This window comes from Rattus norvegicus, chromosome 9 (assembly GCF_036323735.1).
Source record: "Rattus norvegicus strain BN/NHsdMcwi chromosome 9, GRCr8, whole genome shotgun sequence".
NCBI lineage: Eukaryota > Metazoa > Chordata > Mammalia > Rodentia > Muridae > Rattus > Rattus norvegicus.
Genome location: NC_086027.1, coordinates 17416033 through 17438151, shown reverse-complemented (window position 1 = coordinate 17438151; position 22119 = coordinate 17416033). Strand labels below are relative to the sequence as shown.

General features: G+C 40.9%; 2 protein-coding genes across 5 annotated transcripts in view; both read right to left on the bottom strand.

Annotated features, from left to right (window-relative positions):
• Nucleotides 1–22119, bottom strand: part of LOC134480540 (uncharacterized) — a 95014-nt gene that overhangs the window by 26302 nt on the left and 46593 nt on the right. The window lies entirely within an intron of this gene.
• The window catches only part of LOC134480544 (uncharacterized), a 49531-nt gene continuing 33771 nt past the window's right edge, over nucleotides 6360–22119 (bottom strand). Inside the window, exons 1-5 of one of the 3 annotated variants that reach the window (XM_063268096.1) lie at nucleotides 14464–14958; nucleotides 13578–13737; nucleotides 12128–12259; nucleotides 11279–11462; nucleotides 6360–7179 (exon numbers count right to left, since the gene is read on the bottom strand). In XM_063268096.1, coding sequence (XP_063124166.1) covers nucleotides 7174–7179; nucleotides 11279–11462; nucleotides 12128–12259; nucleotides 13578–13737; nucleotides 14464–14593 — 612 coding nt within the window. In that variant the 5' untranslated portion in view covers nucleotides 14594–14958 and the 3' untranslated portion in view covers nucleotides 6360–7173. Of the gene's footprint in view, nucleotides 7180–11278; nucleotides 11463–12127; nucleotides 12260–13577; nucleotides 13738–14463; nucleotides 14959–22119 lie in introns of those variants that run through there. The other 2 variants (XM_063268097.1, XM_063268098.1) reach the window with 2 other exon arrangements.

Genomic DNA, 22119 nt, shown 5'->3' with positions numbered 1-22119 from the left:
GTTTGTTTGTTTGTTTGCTTTTTATTGGAAATACCTAAAAGCTGGTCAGAGTTAATACATGCCTTTAATACCAGCACCCACAAGGTATTTTTGTTTTTGCTTTTTTATTTGTTTTATTTCATTTCATAATTTCTGTAATTGTTGTTAGGATTCTTATTGTTTTCTTTGGTAATTCCCTCTAGCTATTCACTCTGTACCTAGAATGTGAAGCCCATGCTCTGCATGGTCCTGTTATTCATGTTAAGGATTTTATTCTTACCACCGATGCCACAGATGAACACAATATTTACTTTCAAATCAGGGAAACAGGCATAAAGAGGAGAGCTATGTAGTTTGGTCTCAGGTAAGCAGGCAATCAGGAGTGTAGGATGGCTTCCCAATGTTTTGGATTAGGTAAGCTTCTGTTATTGAGATGAAAGGCCTCTGCTGAAACCTTCAGTTGAGTAACAGAGGGCCTGTAAAGACTGAAAGAGTGGTTGCACCTTGAAGGTGAAGGCTGGCCCTTCAGTGCCTCTGCAGCCTGAGGCAGAGTAATTTTGGGAACACAAGAGCACTTGGCCAGAGATCATAGGGGACTGCATTTTGCTTGAGCCCTGAGACCTGGATGAGAGGAGGCCTCCACAGTCCTGATAAAGGGAAGCAGAGTCACATAGATGTGAGGGAACAATGGATCTGTGATCTGCATGTTATCCACTTCATTTATCTTTGCTGTGTACATAGTATATGTAAACGACAAGGGCATCCTACTTTATCACATCTAGTCTCTCTAGATGTTAAAGCATGTGCAAGTGTAAACACAGTAGAGTTAGTTCAGCAATACATTGTGTCCCATTTTGTTAAAGAACTTTATTTTATTTCTATTTATATATTTTTTCTTTTTCACTTTACGTTCTGCTCACTGACTACTGATACTTAATTACTCTCTCCCACAATCGTTCCCCAATTCTCCTGGCACAGTCTTCTCTGAGTGTATGAGGGCCAACTGTCTCAGTACCTCCAGTCTTTTACCAAAGCCTTTCCTGGGGGCATTGTTGAGGATGCTGGTTTTGAATGCCTTGGACTTGGCTTTCTTCATACTCCAGTTTGCTGGCTTTGAGAAGTTTGTGAAGAACTGTCTGTGAACTTGGTACTTCATCCAGATGGTACACAAGAGGCAGTGGTTTTGTTAATATTTTTGAGAGTATATTTCAATCAAACCTCTCCTACTAATATCCTAACAATGACAAAGGTAATGGGAGGCTACACATCTATTTCATTAGTTTTCAGTTCTTCTGAGACCAGCAGTGTAGAAGCCCACAAAGCTGGCAAAGTGAAGTGAGGTCACGCAGGGATCCTAAGAGCACAGTCCTACTTTCTTAGAGTAACTCCTACGGACTTACCATATCCATACACCCGTAGCTCCATATGCACTGGACCCCAGGGAAGTGTTCAACATCCATTGCTTTTGTCACTCAGTTTGCCACAAATGTTAGAAATCTGAAAAGTTCAGCAAATTTGAAGGTGTGAATAAGTCCCAGTGACTGGAGTAAGCTCAAACAGTCTGTGACAACAAAGAACTGATTGAGCATCCAAGAGACAAGACGCTCACCAGGATCATAGTTGTATCACAGTAAGAAAATTTGAATAATAAGGCTTCAGGTGAAAAGATAAATTAGGAGGTCATAGGCCTAAAAGTTTTTTCCTCTGCCCTCAGGGGAGCAGCCATTCTGTCAGCCTTTCCTGGCCTCTAACAGGATCAGAGTTCTCACCTGGAAGCAGGAATATCTGGAAGGCACATAATACATATCCACAGACGACTCTTTGGGTACAAACTGACAGGCAACTTCAAGGCTTAAAGTTATTCTCTCTCTCTCTCTCTCTCTCTCTCTCTCTCTCTCTCTCTCTCTCAACTTGAGGCTGCACACACTCTCATTCTTTTGTGCACTCTGCCTTTTTATTGCAGTTTTCTTTTCTCAAACTCCCACAATCATTCACACGTCTGTTCATTAACCTTTCATTCTCACACACACTCTTCATACACACCTCATACATATCTCACACACACCACATGCATTCTCCTTTCACGCACACACACAATCTTCATACACACCTCATACATATCTCACACACAGCACAAGCACTCTCCTGTCACGCACACACACAATCTTCATACACACCTCACATTCTCTCCTCACTCATTTTCAAATTCTCCTCTTATGCTCTCTCCCTGGCTCTCATATTTGTTCTTACATTTGCTCTGTGATTTACTCTCTCATTCACTCCCTCATGCACTCTCTCATTTACTCTTCACATGTTCTGTAGTTATTAATAATCCAAAAGCGGGTAGAAAAAAGAGCTTTTATAATCATTGCCAAATCAAATGCAAAGAATGACTACATCCCACCAAGAACTAAGAATTACAACTGTTCCCCAAAGTTTCAGGCTTGCCCTATACCCAGGCCTGTGGCCAATATAATAATAATAATTGTAACCTTATCATTATTTAAACTTTAACCATTTACTTTTATACTTCAGACTCCAAAGCTCTGAGATCGGCTAATTGCATTTTCCTGTGAAGCTCTAATGATAAATGACATAGGCAAAACTGCCAGGCAGTGGCCAGAAAGAATCAAGGTAACCCTTAGCACACTAATTCCACTAGCGTTCTGTTCCTTGCACACAATGACTCTCATAAGGGTTCCAGTAGTTAGACTTAGTTTACTAGTATATTATTTTATATATTCTATACTTCCTTAACCAGTCTATAATATTATGTAAAACTGACTTCCTAACTTCAATAACTTTTTCCTTTCTTAGGGTCCCAATGTTGGCTCTAATTCATTTTCTCTTATTTTCTTCAAGCTGTCTTTGCAAGTCAAACCCTATTCTAGAACTACAATTCTGCAGTTATTACATTTTTTCCAAGATGAGAATACACAGTATCCACCTGGGCCACTAGGGCTGTGCTGTGCTGTGCCCCTATGCATCAATTTCCAATTGTCTAAGAATCATAACATCAAGGAACATCTAGTTTCACACAATTCACCAGAGCAGAAGGAGAAAGAAGTAGGAAAGTCAGATATAATACAATAATTGTGCACACCAAGGCCAACTGATAGGCAGTCACACACAAAAGAAATCTATACAGCCGTTGTCCAGGGCTAAGGTTTGGAGAAATGGAAACAACCAGTTTTTACAAAAAGCTACTGGGGGCTACTGAGATGTCTCCATTGTATGTGGTCCCCAGCATTAGCCAGATCTCAGACAACAAAGGGAGGTCAAAAGGATTCAGATTGGAAAGGAAGAAGTCAAAATATCACTGTTGCAGAGGATAGGGTAGTATACATGGGACACCCCAAAAGTTACAACAGAGAACTCCTAAGCCTGATAAACAATTTCAGCAAAGTGGCTGGGTATAAAATTAACTCAAACAAATCAGTAGCCTTCCTCTACACAAAAGATAAACAAGCTGAGAAAGAAATTAGGGAAATGACACCTTTCATAGTAGTCCCAAATCATATAAAAATACCTCAGTGTGACTTTTATCAAACAGTGAAAGATCTGTGTGACAGGAACTTCATGATATGAAGAAAGAAATTGAAGAAGATCTCAGAAAATGGAAAGATCTCCCATGTTCATGGCCTGGCAGTATGAAGATAGTAAAAATGGCCATTTTCCCAAAGTGACCTACAGTTGCAATGCAATCTCCATCAAAATTCGATTCCAATTCTTCATAGGGTTAGACAGAACAATTTGCAAATTCATTTGGAATAACAAGTAACGCAGGATAGCTAAAACTATCCTCAACAATAAAAGGACTTCCCTGGGAATCACCATCCCTGAACTCAAGCAGTTTACAGAGCATTAGTGATAAAACTGTATGGAATTGGTACAGAGACAGGAAGATAGACCAGTGGAATAGAACTGCAGACCCAGAAATGAACCAGCACACCTATGGTCCCTTGATTTTTGACAAAGGAGACAAAAGCATCCAGTGGAAAAAGGATAGCATTTTTAGCAAAGGGTGCTGGTTCAAATGGAGGTCAGCATATGGAGGAGTACAAATCATCCCCTTCTTATTGCCCTGTGTAAAGCTTAAGTCCAGGTGGATCAAGGACTTCTACATCAAACCAGATCACTCAAACTAATAGAAGCAAAAGCAGGGAAGAATCTTGAACACATGGACCCTGGAAAAAATTTCCTGAAGAAAACACGAATGGCTTATGCTCTACGATCAAGAATAGACAAATGGGACCTCATAAAGCTACAAAGCTTCTGTAAGACAAAGGACACTGTGGTTAGGACAAAACCGCAACCAACAGATTGGGAAAAGTCCTTTACTAATCCTACAACTGATAGAGGGCTAATATCCAAAATATACAAGAACTCATGAAGTTGGACTGCAGGGAGACTAATAACCCGATTAAAAATTGCAGTTCAGAGCTAAACAAAGAATTCATAGCTGAGGAATATGGAGTGGCTGAGAAGCACCAAAAGAAATGTTCAACATCTTTAGTTATGTGGGAAATGCAAATCAAAACAACTCTGAGATTCCACCTCACACCAGTCTGAATGGCTAAGATCAAACACTCAGGCTATAGAAGATGCTTGCACGGATGTGAGAAAGAGGAACACTCCTCCATTGTTGGTGAGATTGCACCCTGGTACAACCATTCTGGATATCAGTCTGGAGGTTCCTCAGAAAATTAGACATTGCACTAGCTGAGGACCCAGCTATACCTCTCTTGCACATATACCCAAAAGATGCTCCAACATACAACAGGGCACATGCTCCACCATGTTCATAGCAGCCTTATTTATAATAGTCAGAAAATGAAAAGATCCCAGATGCCCTTCAACAGAGGAATGGAAACAGAAAGTGTGGTACATCTACACAAAAGAGTACTACAGAGATATCAAAAACAATGACTTCATGAAATTAATAGGCAAAGAGAACGAACTAAAACATATCATCCTGAGTGAGTTAACCCAATGACAGAAACACACACATGGTATGCACTCATTGATAAGTGGATATTAGCCCAAATGCTCAAATTCTCCAAGATTCACAGACCAAATGAAATTCAGGAAGGATGACCAAAATGCTGATTCTTCACTCCTTCCTTTAAAGGAGAAGAAGAATCCCTATTGAAGGGATAGGGATGCAAAGTTTAGAACAGAGCCTGAAGGAATGGCCATTCAGAGTCTACCCCACATGTGTCCTATATATATACAGCCTTCAAACTAGATAAGGTGGATGAAGCTAAGAAGTGCAGGGTGATAGGAACTGGATATAGATGTCTCCTGAGATGCACAGCCAGATCATGTCCAATACAGGGGCCAATGCTAGCAGCAAACCATTGAACTGAGAACTGGACCTCAGTTGGAGGAATTAGAGAAAGATTGAAAGAACTGAAGGGACTTGCAACCCCATAAGAACAACCATGCCTGCCAAGCAGAGTTCCCAGAGACTAAACCACTACCCAATGACTATACAGGGACTGTGCCATGGCCCCATCTGCATGTGTATCAGAGGATGGTCTTCTTGGGCACAAATGGAATGAGCAGCCCTTGGTCCTGCCTAGGCTGGGAAAGAGGATGGATGGTGAAGGGAATACTTTGATAGCAGAGGTGGAGGGCGATGGTATTCAGACTTATTTCTGGAAAACAAGGAAGGAATAACATTTGAATTCGAAATGAAAAATATCCAACTAAAAATCAACAACAACAAAATGGTATTTTGAGCTTTGAATCAAAAAAAGCCACAGTCAGGAAACAGAGAATTGTATGCCTCTGGTTTTCATCAAATATGCTCAGGGCCCAGGTAGGTTCTGGGCCCAGGCTGAACCAAGCAGGTTCCTGCCACTGCCTGCTCCTCTATTCCTCTTTCCAGAGGCATCATGCAGATTAATATTGGGCCAGAGATGTGGGCAGAGCTGGTCAGAAGAGGCTTTCTTTCCTGTGATCTCAGGATTATCTGCATTCCTGGGTGTTCAGCATTTTCTGCCTGGGATTTGGGTGCAGGATTCCCGATGGCTTTAAACTCCCTTATACCATGTTTATATGTCCTGGGAGGTACTACAGAAAAATTAATGTTTATCCTATTAATTTGGTCAAAACTCTCATCAACAGAGTATAATTTAGAGGTAACTATATATTTGACAGCAAGCATACACAGTGGGTAATGTATGCATGATGAAGTTGAAATTCAGAGTTGGAAACACAGTGCACAGTGACTGTATAAATGCCTGTGAAGCTCAGTCTGACTGGGAAGTGATTTGATGCGCAGTCCCCATGAGAAAGCAGAGATCCATCCCTCCCTGATAGCTGTGGGACTTCAGATGTTGACACTAATGATCAATAAAGAAGGTTCTTAAGAGTGAAGAGTTTGAGATTACTCCTTTATTGACCAGAATACATCCAATTTACTTGATAGTAACCAGATGCAGGTAGTCAATATATACAGTCTATATCCTTATCAAAATAGAAAAGCAAATGAACAAACAACAACAGATAAATAACAAATCTTCAAATGAATAGAAGGAAAACCAAATAACCAAAACAATTAAAAATTAACCAAACTTTAAATAGAGGAATTGCACTAAGCATTTTTTGCTGCTCCTTTTGCAGAATAGACTTATAGCCTGTGGCTTGACTTGGAGACATAGTAGACAAGCAGTTAGTGATGGTAATAATCTTTTCAAGAGGAGTGGAAGTAGGTCTGTTTTGTTGGAGTGGGGGTATTAAGGAAAAAGCCTACCAATACCGAGTAGAAATTATATTACAGACTTTGTCACAAAGTCTTTCCAATATTGTGAACTGATCTCCATGAAACTCTTCTGGATGACCCATCAGGACAAGTACAAATTTACACGTGCACAGTCTTTCTGGATGACCAGCAGCTCTTGATTGATGTGCATCAGCACTTCTCTGAGTCCCTCGAAAACTGTACACTTGCTGGAGAGAGGCGAGGTGAAAATACAGTGTATTCAATCCAAAGAAATCAAACAAAAGGAGGAAAATGCAGTCCACAATTGCTATGGACATTACAGATGAGATACAATAGTGGACATTACAGATGAGATACAATAGTGGTGCATTTGCTGTGCACACTTAGTTCTCCTCCTGTAGCACTTCTCTCCAAGGGAGATCTTGTCCTGGTCTGTGTCATGTTCGAGTTTCTGCTGGAGAATTTCAGACCTAGCAAAGCAAGGGAAAAAAGGTCTAGTGAGTGGTTGTCAATTCAGCTCTCCCCCTTACATCAGCTCTATTCAGTTGGATAATCCAGCATGAGCTGTCAGCTGAGGTCAGTCCCTGCATCCCCAGGTGTCCTAGAGTACCTTGCGCTTGGATTTATATCTCACCTTTCAAACTGCTAGAGTTTGAACTGTGGACTATGCACTGTACTGGAATTAAGAGAAAAGTGAGCATTTTTTCTCACTGGTCCAGTTATATGACATGGAATAATAACATTGTAGCTATGTCTGAATCTGAGTTCAAGAGAGGTATGAGCAACCTAGAATACCATGTAGATGCCTTCTGGAGAACGTGCCCAGAATTAGGGTGAAATTTCTGATTATGTTAGCACTGAAGGAACCCGTCTAGTTTCCATTTGTAACCACTGAATCTGCAAATACACAGAGAAGCCATCACACTTCAAATTCATGCTCACTGCACAGATCCTGTAATCACTGAGAATGTGCTCCATGCAAATATTCCCAGCGTACACATGGACATTAAAGGTGATTGTGATGTAGAAACAGAACAGCACCCCTGTAAGTCTATGCTAGTGTAAGGCAATTTGTGAGAGGACAGAAGACAAAATGTCCTCAGATCTTTCCGGAGAGATCACAGGAAGTAAGGAGTAGAACATAGCAAGAAATCCAGAGGATCATATATATTGTTTCATGGGCAAAATTCACATGAACTGTACCAGAACAATACTCTGAGTAGCTCCTTACCTGCCTGAGGCTGAAATCCAGGTGGGGTGGTCATCCACCCAAAAAGGGTATTTATATAGGGAAGGATATTCAAATGGCTTCTTCCAGCCTGTGTTCCTACCTGAACATTAATGCTTAATGTAAAGATTCCCCAGGATTCGCTGGAGGCATAAAAACAAATGTTGAGTGGGATATGTACATAGTGGCCAGAGCGTATAGACAGCTCAGTCAGTGATGTGCTGTCCTCCCATAAACCGTCATAGACTCAGGGTTCTTTCCGCATTAACAATCTGGCTTAGCAAGTCCCAAAGGCTGTGTAGAGCTGTCTTGTTGCTCAGCAAAGGATCATATATTGGTGGTGGACTAGACTCTTGTTCTTGTTCACTCTTTCAGACTTTGCCCAAAGTGTGCAACTTCTTCTAATCGGAGCTGTCTTTACCATAGCCTGAGTGACTTCATGCCCAAAGCTAGAATCATAGGAAATCTCCATAACCAGGATCCAAATCAACAAATTTTCTCCCCGTAATGTGATTGTTCCACAGATAATTTGAATAAGTGAGTAAAGGCTTGCATGGATTATCTCACACTGAATCAGAATCTATGGAAGGGCTCCATCGTATGGTACACTTTTACTCCTTGGCTGATGGACGTCTGGATAGATTCTCCTTCAAGGTTACTCTGGGACCACTACAACATTGATGCTCCCTAGTTGCAATGGCAATACCTACTCCTTGTTGTGGAATCACTGGGTTAATTAAAACTTCTGTTCAACTTTCTGAACATGGCTTCTCATAGGGCTACCTGTTCTTACACTGTCAGACCCATTTGAAGCTCATCATTTCTCCTAACCCATTGAGGCTGAAATTAACTGAGAGAAAATGATGTTGATCGACAGCACTTGCAGAATGCTACACAGATAACATAGAGGAGCGCTTTGGATTATCTGTGCACCTAAAGGGGTTCCTGAAACTGCCCTGTTCTTGCACCACAGCATAGCTATGGGACTGTTTCTGGATGACGATACAATTCCAAGCAACTCAAATTCTCAATGAATAAAATCCAAGCCAAACTCCCAGGGGAAGTTGTAGTGTGCCAAGGTAGCTCGAAAGAAATGGTAGCAGGCAATGTGGAAAGCAACCTTGGAGAAGACACAGTGAGTGACACAACCTTCCAGTGGGCTTTCACAATTCACAAAGAACAGAGAAGGATCATAAATCAATGCATTTTTTAAAGCAGCCCCCCTCACCTCCCTGTACTCCATTCCTTTGATGTGCTCCAAAGGATTTCAATGCAGATCAGTAGTTTTGCCCCTAATCACTTGAAAATCTAACTTTACACGTGTTTTTGTGTCCTCTATTTGGGGGTTGCATTTCTAAAGGGTTTTATTGTCCTGCTTCTACACCATAACACAAAGGGACCTGCAAGCTCTAGGCCTGTACCATTTGTTACCCCTGTGAAACAGGACTCACTTGAACATATTTCCACTCCTCCCCCAGACTTCACAAGATAATTCTGTTCTGAAATTTTTGGAAACAGAATAAATTAGTAACTTAAGTGTCCTTTTGCTGTACAGAGCTAGATGGAGATGCCAAATGACTGGGCAGCTCTATTTCATGTTTCATGGATGTAAAGTGAACGCTTAGAGTACTTTTCCCATGAAACTTGGAAATAGAGGGAAACACACTTTCACTACTGCAAACACACACACACACACACACACACACACACACACACAGACACACAGAACACACTCGAAAGCACAAATGAAAACTTTGCTGTTGCGCAGTACATTTCCTGTTGAGTGAGGAATTAGTGGGAGCAATGCTGTATACAAGTCTCTTACATTCAAGCAGGCTGTGCTGCCCTGGCCTGTACTCATTTCCACTTCAGGAAACCTTTCTATGCAGATACTTGCTGGTCCGACAAGTAAGTTACATGTTCTGCACAGATAGCCTAAACAACACAACATCAAATCCCCAAGAGAGATTTCTAGGAAAAGACTCCATCAAGCTCTATGCTGACTCATCATAGGCCCCTCACTAAAGCTACCCTGTTTCCTTCATAGAAGACTTTGGAAGCATCAGAGAAGACAGTAACTCACGGTCAGTTACCAGGAACATTTGATCACATTAGAGTTCCTGTGATATTAAAACAACCTCAATGTCAGTCAGAAAATGGCTAAATAAATAACATACAGTGAATTTTCTGAAATGCAGCACTGTGTACAATATTGAGAGGGAATCTATCCTGAAAGAATGCAGTGCCCATGATATAGTCAGCAAAGCAATGTCAGCAGAGGGTTGCACTCTAGGATTCCATGCAATATCATGGTGAAGCCAATAAGACAATCCAGAATCTTCCCCGGGGGATAACTCTGTTCAGGTAAAGTGAAGAAATCTAATCCTTATTTTTAAAATAGCTGAATGGTTTAAGAATGTGTTGAGACAAATAAGAGAGAAGACTCCACTTGGAACTGGACGAATGATGCAAAGACTGCTGGCCAGCACAAAACAGGAAGCTTCATGTTTGTTGAGAGACCTAGGCTTAAAGGACTAAGTTAGATAATGACTGGACAAAACTGCATGTCATGAACTGGCCTCCCCGCATGCTCCCTAAGATGCAGGTCAGCAGAGCAATGCACCTTTCTTGGTGAGAATTGGGGTACATACGGATAACTTTGTTCTTGAAGCCTCAAGTCTCTCATGCCAACCCTCAGCCTTTGAGAAACCTTTTCCACATCCTTGCTCTTCTAACCAGCTTCAGGGTGTAAGGCCCAGTTATGAAATCTCCAGGAGCACTCAAATAAGACAGGACTGACATGCTGCTTCTCAGGCTCTGTAGTTACCCAAGACCTATGAAGCATGAAGTCACCATCTTCATATACAGGGACATGAGGGGAGGAATAACAAAAGCCACCACAAATGACAATGAGAACCATTTCTTTGGCATTTCCACCAGGCTCTCCTCCTTGAAAACTACTTACTTCCTGAGTCTCACACGATCCCTGTAAAGAAAATGGGCTCTGGGCTTTTGCTTCATCCCTCAAAGCCCTGTTCTAGTCTAATGAGGGGCTCCCACATAGCACCCTCCACACATAATGGCATGTAGTGCTGTGCTGTGTGATCAACCTATCTCCCTTAATAAACTGCAGATTCTCGAAGAGCAGGAGCATTTGCTTTCCAAACATGCAGTTTCTTGAAAAGGGGCTATCTCTACAGAAAGCCTTGTAAACCATCACATGAATGAACACTTGGATGAGACCTAGGTCAGGACATGGATCAGTCAATAGACAGTTACATTGGTTTGTCTATGGTTATGGTAAGACCTGAGGACAACCTGACCCTGAGCCCTAACCCTACCTGCTGTTGCTTGGCTCTGGGGTCACAGATGTTCATTCCGGCCTCTTCACAGAACCTCTTTGTCTCAACAGAGGATGCTGGCAGTTCAGTCTGCTCCACCAGCAGTTCTCTCTTCTCATTCAGCAAAATCTGTATATTGTTCTTCAATTGAGCTTGTTCACGTAGGAGCTGGGATTGCCTGATGCTGAACCACAAACAAAAAATGGTAAATCCCAGCCAGCTTCTATTTGCCTGTCACTCCTGCAAGTCCAATCATCCCTTCAAGGGTCTTCATCCTTAGAAATCCCCAGAATAGAGCCACACTAAGCAGGTTAGCCCAATTAGAGGACGTCAAATCCAGAATCCACATTCCACATGAATCAAAGTACTTCTGAAAATCCTGACACTAAGACAGTTTATATAAATCAAGGAAGAAGAGATGGTCCATAAGGGAGCTCGTATGTCCATGGTATGGTGAAACAATATTCATGTTTGGGGAAAGCCACTCTGAAGTGTAGTTGAAGACCCAATAGCTTTACAACCTTTCCATGTGTTTTCATGGATCACAGATCTTTAAATCTCCTGTCAGAGTCCTAGAGATTCAGAGTTGATTGATATTCCCATCATGGTGCAAACCTTTTCTATCTAGAGGATCTTTAACTGGGAAAATAACAATTGGAGGGTCTTCTACACCCTTCACATGTACGACAACTGAGTCCAAGAGCTACAAATCTAAGACCCTTGCCAGGAGGCAGGCTTCTTGTTAAGAGTCAGACACTACAGAACCAGAGCCCTGACTTTTGTTAAAGTCATATAGGACAGAAGCATTTCCTGCCTAGTGCTGGGTTCTCATCTCTGTCAGCGACTCACCGGTAGGAACTGTTCACTTGGATGAGCTCCTTGTACCTCTCCATGGCATCACTTATTGAGTTGGTCATCATTTGCATAGACATCATTCTCATCTCATGTTCGGATTGAAGGACTGGCAATTCGACATCCAGCCTGGGTTAGGTCATGGCCAAAGGAACAAATAACCATCTGAACTCATGATTTCAGAATTAGTTGAAATGTAAATAAAAAATATATAATAAAAAAGTTCAAATTCAAGGAATGGTGGAAGGGAAGAAAGTGGCAAACTCAAAAACCAGACCAAAGCCCAACAGTGAGACTCAATCCACAGAAAATATTTCTATGTAAATAAGCAAACATTTGTTTTGAAATAAGAACTCCTTGGAATCCTGAGAGATATGGTTCTGCAAAGACTCACTATATAGGAGGGGACAGAGCCTGAGAGCTGCCTGTTTGGGAATAACAACGGTCAAGACCACAGTGACCATTTCTAGGTCACAATAAATCATCCCTGGATAGTTAAAAAAAATAAAAAACTAAAGATCAAAGCAGGTGAAACAAATTAGGTAAAATCAGACTGTTCTCTCAGTATGAACCACATACTTGCTCCTTCAAAGCATTTGTACTGGTTAAGTTTATTATCCTGGGCACAGGACAACAGAGCCACGGTACCAGTTGGAGGGTCCTGACCTTCAAGAGCTGGCCAGGTGAGCATGATGGAATTGACTAGTTTAGGAAGAAGTTTCCTCCAGTCTGTGCCACAGCTTTGGGCCCAAGAGAAAACTGTGATGATATTTCTCTTGTTTTGAAAGCAGGTGTACTCAATCCTTGGTTTCTATCGTTACATGAATTCCCAGAGGGCATAACTAAGTTTGACAGGGAAGAGGATTTATAGCACCTCCTCCCCTCGGGAGAGTCCTGGGTGCCACCAAGGTATACAGAAGGAGCAAAGTGCTCTTTTGATCAGTGTGGGCCTCCACGTACTCATCACTATCATGACCTGCAAAGTGTTGATCAAACAAATCCTCAGACCCCATCAAAGGTCCCAGTCCTCCTGATCCTGAGTAAAACACCACATATACGTCCACATACATACATAGCAACCCATATCCAAACACATTTAGAATGCCAACTACATTCATGGAGGTGCCATAGAATCAGTGTATAATGAATAAATTCAGAGGAAAGAGTGATGACGTGCAGGCATTTCATTCACACACACAGTTGCAGCAAGTGTGACCAGGTCCTTCCAGCTGTTGACAGGACCAAGGCTAATCCAGGAGGCTCAGGGTCAAGTACAAAAGAGGTTGACCCTAAACACACAGCACCTTGCTTATCTCACAAGCTAATGCATGCCAAATCTTCTTAAAATCCAGGATGAGAGGTGAAACATTCTTGTGCTATGAGTAAATCTTGAGGTAGTAGAGAGAGAGCGCAAGACATTGAACAGGTTACTGGGCATAATGACTACCTGTGGTCCCACTCATCATAGATATAAAGGTCCAGGATTTGATAAAGTTCATCCCTCTCGAATTGACACTTCTGGATTTCAAATTTGAGTTCCTCCAGTTCCTTTAGAAACTCCTCTTGCTGACTGATGACATTTTGGGATGATACCTTCCTACCAAAACCTGTAGATAGATAAACACAAGTGAATTTGCATATTTGAACCAATGGGCAGAATAGATCATTCTGAATCCGAAAAGGAGGTGGAGGAAGGGGAAATGGTAGAGACTGGGTGAACCCTGAAAGAGCAGAAAAGCTTTCTTCAAGGTTGATCCTTAAGCTATGTCCCTCTTCCCAACCTCTAATGCCATACACGTGCCACACTCATTATTACACAACCACCGGCACTGAAACTTATAATCTGACTGAGACATAAACATCTGCGACATTGTTATCTCATATCAGATGTGGAGTAGATAATCCTGGAGTCATAATGACTTCATAATGCTTAGCACCATCAAGCTCTAACCAAGTGTGGTCCAGCCCAAAGTGTCTAAGAACTCAATTCATGACTAGGGGTGCATCCTTCTTTGTTCTCGCCATCAGAGACTTATGTAACCTACAGTAATCTAGAGGATGAAGTGCTTCAACTCCCAACCATGGATGGTCACATTGTTAATCTCACCGTGCCTCCTCCTGCCAATCATTGACACTCACAGTTAAAAAGCTTCAAGAAAAGACACTGAAGTCTTACAAATTTATGGCTTTCTCTCAAATTAAAGATCAGGAACTCCTGACTCTTGGTTTGCCTTTGAGAAATCCCAAGGCTCCTGCTTGTAAGGCCTAGTCTTAGAAGGCACATCTCAAACCTACCTCCTTGAGGATGTTCCCCAACTCTGCCCACGACTCACCAAGCCTTCCCCAGAATGATTTCCTCCTTCCTGTTTCACTAGAGAGGGGGTCAGCTTCCCTCTGACCTGGTGCGGTCTCTCCTTGATCAACACTTTCCTTCCGAAATAGCCTGAGCAGCTGGTGAAACATGCCTGCTTGTGAACCCAAAGGGAACTGAAGTAATATCCCAAAGGCAGTTGGTGTTACCACAACACTGGTGACATCACAGAAGATTCTAGGGAGCTCTTAGATACAATAGAGTGTCCAGTGAAGTGCTTACTGATGATATCACTGGAAAGTTCTATGGTCTACCTACTAACCAGCTCTCCCCAAACTGATGAATTTCTGTGGGGACCCTTTCCTCCAGTCTCTCATGTGTCACTGGGAATACCATTTGGCAACCTCTATTTCAAAGCTACATATGTCTCTCTGCTTCATTAGAAGTCAACAATGCTTTTGCTGGGGAGGGTTGCTTACAACCCTGAATTGGAGAACAGATTTTTCTTAACACCCAAATCTCTGGGGACCAAGGAGGAGGGAGATTTTTCTTAAAAGTAAATCTACTACTCGAGACAATGCATGTGACATGTATTTCGATTCCTAAGCTTTTCCCTTTTTCTGGAGGGCAATATATTTCTTCTATACCTCTGAGTGTTTAAAACCTGGAAATATTTGCTTACTGTGCTGTCCTAGAAAGCCGACATTATTTCCATTTACATATCCATGTATTTCACAAAATCAATGGTCTATAATCCTATTTTTTGCAATAAAAACTCCTTTTACTTGGGAACATAGGGATCAACTACAGGGCATATATAAGATAATAAATTTCTGTCCGTTTTATATATTATGTAGGACCTCCGCCCTTTCTCAAATATAACAAGACAACTAAATTGGACATCAGTGAGCAAATGTCAACCAGGACCTTGTGTTACTACATTGTAACTATATAGCCATCACTTCTCCAATATCATTCTTCGTGAATAGACAAGTCTAGGCATGAGAATATTGGGGACTACACCATGAACTTATACTAGTAGCAAACATAAGAATCAGGAGGATGGGAAGGGAGTGGAATGGCCTGAGTTCAGGTTGAACCTCAATTTTAATGGGTCCATACGTTCAGGGGGAGTCTATTTGGCATTGTGATATATGGATTCTGTCTTCTTATCATAGGTGTTATAATAATTCAACATGAATGTGTACTGTAATGCCACCCCATCTCAGAGATGTAAGAGTGAAAATCATGTCTGACCTTTCTGGGAAGAACTCTGCCTTTTACTACCATCTGGAGTTATACAACATCACTATACAAAGCTCAGAAGAGAGGGGTGCAGATGTGCAGGCCTTAGAAGTTGAGGATCTTTTCTTCTGATTAAGCCACTTGTTTTTCCTATGTAATTTTTCCCCTTGCTCTTTTACTAATGGTGGCTGACTTCTTTCCTGGCCTGAGGTAAACTGGAGTCCAATCTTTTGGATTACCGAACCTTCTATTTTTGAGATGACAGTCCCACCAAGGGTCCTACTGCATACAGAAGGTATGAATAAGTCTCAGGGGCTGGAGTAAGTTAAAAAGGTCTGTGACAACAAAGAACTGATTAAGAAAACAAGAGCCCAGCTGCTCATCAAGATCACAGTTGTATGATAGTAAGAAAATGTGAATAGGGCATCGGGTGAGAAGATAAATTAATTAGGAGGTCATAGGCCTAGAAGGGTTAACCTTTGCTCTCAGTGGAGCTGCCATTCTTTCTGCCATTCCTCACCCTCTGCCACAGGACCAGAGACTTCCCCATACAACTGGCTGGCCTTGCCAAAGACCTGGCAGGGCTTCTCCCTGTAGAATAGGAAATGCAGAGTCCATGAGGACTCACCAAGAGGTCTCCTCCACACAGGTTCCTTGTTGTCAAAGGGAAATGTTCCTGCAGAATCCTGCCATGGCAGCAGGAATTTCAACCTGGCTGCTCTTGGTCCAGCTCACGGGGTGCAGGCCTGAGGCCCAGGGGTATCTGGGGAAAGAAGCAGTAGGCACTACCTCACAGCTCTCTCTTTGTTGCTAGGACTGTGATGGGATTTTTGTTTCTTTATGTGATTTATCAGAAATACCTAAAAAGGTGATTAAAGTTGCAACATGCCTTCATACCCAGACTGCAGAATGTTTTTACATCGTTGTTGTTCCTGTTTTATGTTTGGATTTTGTTTTTTAATCCCCTCAGGAAATTTCCCTGTGCTTAGAATGTTAAGCACACGCTCAGGAGGGATCGATTATTCAAGTTCGGAAAAGCTTTTGTTCTCACCATCACTCCACAGATGATGCCATTACATACTTTGAAATAAGAAAACAGTTACAGAGAAGTAAATTAACCTGTAAGCTATCACAGAAGAAACACATCATGATTGTGGAATGGCACCGCAGTATTTTGTATTTCCTAAGTTATTTTTATTTTAAACTTTTTTATTGGATATTTTGGGTACATTTCATCTTTTTTAAATCCTTAAAGGTATCTTTTATTCCTCTCCTCCCATTTACAAGGTGGAATTTCACATGTAATTGTTAGTCCAGATGGTTTGGTCAATAGCTTAGATATCACCTTGGCCTAGTTTCCTTGGCATAAGCTGAGTTAGAAGCAGACTCAAAGGTTCAGGACTCAACAAATAATGAATTCCAATACATCTGGATACCTAGCCTCACACCCAGGAAGGGACTGTATTTCCATTAACTATTTAAAAAAAAGATGCAGTTCATTAACATGTAAAAAATTTCTCAAGTATATTAAAGTGTTTACCATGATCATACAGTTTTTCAAATACCTGGCATTCATCTTTTTCCAAAACCTCAAATTTCTTTCTTATTCACATTTTTTTGATTATTTTTTGGTATTAGTATCATTTTTTTAAATTTCAGTTTTTTTAATAGATATATATGTTTTATTCAAACGTTATTCCCTTTCCCAGCTTTTGGTCCATAAGCCCCCCTGCCGTGCCCTCTCCCATATGTATGGTCCCCCAATCCATGCCACTTAGAAACCCCTTCCCGGACATTCCCCTGCACTCAGGGTCCAACCTTGTTAAGAACAAGGGCTTCCCCTTCCACACGTGCCCCAACAAGGCTATTCTCTCCTACATATGCAGTTGGACCCCTGGGTCAGTCCACGTATAGTCTTTTGCTAGTGGTTTATTTGGTTGGCATTGCTGTTCTTATGGGGTTGCAAGCCCTTCAGCTCTTTGAATCCTTCCTCTAATTCCCATAAAGGGTGTCCTGTTCTCAGTTCAGTAGTTTACTGCCAGCAATGACCTCTTTATTTGACATGCTCTGGATGTGTCTCTCAGGGGAGATGTATATCCGGTCCCTTTCAGTAAGCACTTTTTAGCTTCATCAATCTTACCTAGTTTTGCTGGATGTATATATATATGAGCCACATGTGGGGCAGACTCGGAATGGCTGTTCCTTCGGTCTCTGCTTTAGATTTGGCCTCCATATCCCCTCCTATGGATATTTTTGTTCCCCATTTTAAGAAGGAGTGGGAACATCTGCACTTTGGTCATCCTTCTTCTTGAGTTTCCTGAGATCTGTTGATTGCATCTTGGGTAATTTGAGGTTTTGGTCAATATCCACTTATCAATGAGTGCATACTGTCAATGAGGGGTGCTGAGTACCTGGAAGAGAATGGGGGACAGGAGACGCGAAGAAGGACGCCAAGACAAGAGTCTTATCAAGGTGACAATTTTATTTTTCCCCAAGGCTGAATTTGTACCATAAAAAGGGTAACAGAGAGAGGAGAGAAGTAAGAAAATTTACCCACGCCAAGGACACAATATTCGTGTGGTCAGGGAATCGGCTGATGTTGATAGGTTGTCAGAAAACTCACAGGTTTGTAATATCTATTAGTCAGCAGGATGTTGGTTTTTCAGAAAGGTTACAGGTCATCACATTGGGTATCTTAACGTCACACGTTATCATATGATTATTCATCTTGATCACCACATTTGTATTAGTCTTCTGCAGCTGGCTGGGGATTTTCCATGAACCCAGTCATACTTAATGCTAACCATAATAATAACATCAATAATGGAGGGCTTCAAGGCCATCGCTCCCAAGAGCATATCAAGTGTGCTTTTCTGTGATTGGATTACGTCACTGTGGATGATATTTTCTAGCTCTTTCCATTTGCCTATTAATTGAACGTAGTCATTGTTTTTGATAGCTGAGTGGTACTCCATTGTGTAGATGTACCACATTTTTCGAATAAATTCCTCTGTTGAAGGGCATCTGGGTTCATTCCAGCTTCTGGCTATTATGAATAAGGCTGCTATGAACATCGTGGATCATATGTGTTGTTGTATGTTGGAGCATCTTTTGAGTATATGCCTTGGACAGGTATAGCTGTGTGCTCAGGTAGTGCAATGTCCAATTTTCCAGGAACGTTCAGACTGATTTCCAGAGTGCTTGTACCAGTTTACAATCCCAGCGACAATGGACGAGTGTTCCTCTTTCTCCACATCCTTGCCAGCGTCTGTTGTCACCTGATTTTTTGATCTTAGACATCCTGACTGGTGTGAGGTGGATTCTTAGGGTTGTTTTGATTTGCATTTCCCTGATGACTAAGGATATTGAGCATTTCTTTAGGTGCTTTTCAGCTATTCTATATTCCCTCAGCTGAGAATGTTTTCTTTAGCTCCGAACCCCATTTATTAACAGGGGTGTTTGGCTCTCTGTACTCTAACTTCTTCTGTTTTGTGTATACTTTGGATATAAGCCCTCCATCATATGCAGGATTGGTAAAGATTTTTTCCCAATCTCTGGGTTGCCTTTTTGTCCTAATGACACTGTCCTTTGCCTTACAGAAGCTTTTCAGTTTTATGAGGTCCCATTTGTTAAGCATAAGCCATTGGTATTTTGTTCAGGAAATTTTCCTTAGTGCTCATGTCTTCGAGACTCTTCCCTACTTTTTATCCATTACTTTTAGTGTATCTGGTTTGATGTGGAGGTCCTTGATCCACTTGGACTTAAGCTTTGTACAGGGTAATAAGAATGGGTCAACTTGCATTCTTCTACATGTTGACCTCCAGTTGAATCAGCACCATTTGTTAAAAATACTATCTTTCTTCCATTGGATGTTTTAACTCCTTTGTCAAAGATCAAATGACCATAGGTGTGTGGGTTCTTTTCTGTGTCTTCAATTATGTTCCACTGATCTGCCTGTCTGTATGCCAATACCATACAAACTATCGCTCTGTAATACTGCTTGAGGTCAGAGATGGTGATTCCCCCAGAAGTTCTTTTATTGTTGAGTATAGTTTTGCTATCCTGGGTTTTATGTTATACCAAATGACGGCAAATTGCACTTTCTACCTTTATAAAGAATTGAGTAGGAATATTGTTGGTGATGGCATTGAATCTGTAGATTGCCTTTGACAAAATGGTCATTTTTTACCATATTCATCCTGCCAATCTATGAGCATGGGAGATCTTTCCATCTTCTGAGACCTTCTTCAATTTCTTCAGTGATTTGAAGTTCTTGTCATACAGGTTTTTTACTTGCTTGGTTCAAGTAACAGCAAGTTAATTTATATTATTTGGGACTATTGTGAAGGGTATCATTTCCCTAATTTCTTTCTCAGCCTGTTTACCCTTTGAGTAGAGGAAGACTACTGAATTGTTTGGGTTAATTTTATACTCGGCCAGTTTGCTGAAGTTGTTGATCAGGTTAAGTAGTTCTCTGGTGGAATTTTGGTGTTGCTTAAGTAGACTATCATATCATCTTCAAATATTAGTGTTTTGACTTCATCCCTTCTAATTTTTTCCCTTTGACCTACTTTAATTGTTTGATTGCTATGGCTAGGACGTTAAGTACCATATTGTACTTAAGTAGGGAAAGAGTGGGTAGCCTTGTCTAGTCCCTGATTTTAGTGGGATTCCTTCAATATTCTAAGTTTAGTTTGATGTTAGGTACAGGTTTGATGTATTTTGCATTTTCCTATATTTAGATTCAGGCCTTCAATTCCTGATCTTTCCAGGACTTTATTAATGAAAGGGTAATGAATTTTGTCAAATGATTTCTCAGCATCTAATGAAATGATCATGTGGTTTTGACTTTCTTTATATGATGAATTTCGTTGATGGACGTCCGTATATTAAACCATCCCTGCATCCTTGCCATGAGGCCTAGTTGACCATGATGGATGATTGTTTGGATGTGTTCTTGGATTCAGTTTGCAAGAATTTTATTGAGCATTTTTGATCAATATTCATAAATCAAATAGGTCTGAATTTCTCTATCTTTGTTGTATCTTTGTTTGGTTTAGGTATAAGAGTAATTGTGGCTTCATAGAGGGAGCTTGGTAGTGCTCTGTCTGTTTCTATTTTGCGGAGTAGTTTGGACAGTATTGGTATGAAGTCTTCTATGAAGGTCTGATAGAATTCTGCACTAAATCCATCTGGTCCTGGGCTCTTTTTGGATGGGAGATGTTTAATAGCAGTTTCTATGTCTTTATGAGTTATGGGGTTGTTTCGATGGTTTATTTGTTCCTGATTTAACTGTGGTACCTGGTATCTGTATAGAAAATTGTCCATTTCCTCCACATTTTCCAGTTTTTTGAATATATGTTTTTGTAGTAGGATCTGATGATCTTTTTAATTTCTTCAGATTTTGTTGTTATGTCTCCCTTTTATTTCTGATTTTATTAATTTGGATACACTCTCTGTGACCTCTGGTTAATATGGCTAAGCGTTTATGTATCTTGTTGATTTTCTCAAAGAACCAGCTCCTGGGTTTGCTGATTCTTTTGATACTCGGTTTTGTTTCTTCTTGTTTGATTTCAGCCCTGAGTTTGATTATTTCCTGCCTTCTACTCCTCTAGGGTTTATTTAATTTTTTCTAGAGCTTTTAGGTGTGCTGTCAAGCTGCTGACATATGCTCTCTCCTGTTTCTTTTTGCAGGCATACAGAGCTATGAGTTTTCCTCTTAGTGCTGCTTTTATTGTGTCCCATAAGTTTGGGTATGTTGTATCTTCATTTTCATTAAATTCTAAGAAGTCTTTAATTTCTTTCTTATGTCTCCAATGACCAAGTTGTCATTGACTTCAACTTCCATGTATATGTGGGCTTTCTGTCTTATTTGTTGTTATTGATCAGCAGCCTTAGTCCGTGGTTTTTTGATAGGATGCATGGGATTATTTCTATCTACCTGTATCTGTTGAGGCCGGTTTTGTGACTGATTATATGGTCAATTTTGGAGAAGGTACAATGGGATGCTGAGAAGAAGGTATATCCTTTGGTTTTAGGGTGGAGTGTTCTATAAATATATGTTAAATCCATCTGTTTCATAACCTGTTAGTCTTTCTGTGTCTCTGTTTAATTTCTGTTTCCCTGATCTGTCCATTGATGAAAGTGGCGTGTTTAAGTCTCCTACTATTATTGTTTGTGGTGTAATGCATGATTTTTTTGAGCTTTAGAAAGGTTTCTTATTGTTTAGGGACACAACTGCTATATACTTGACAAATATAGCAATCAACCAGAATAGAAAGCATGTCACTGTTGGCCACATGAGGATGAGTTTCTTTCAAAGATCATCATGATTTTTGGTAAGATCTTCCCTGTAATTGGTGGCATGGCTTCTCACAAACATGGTCCAGTTGTCTAGAATCTCCTCCTTGGTCAGCATCTCATCCTTGTTTTT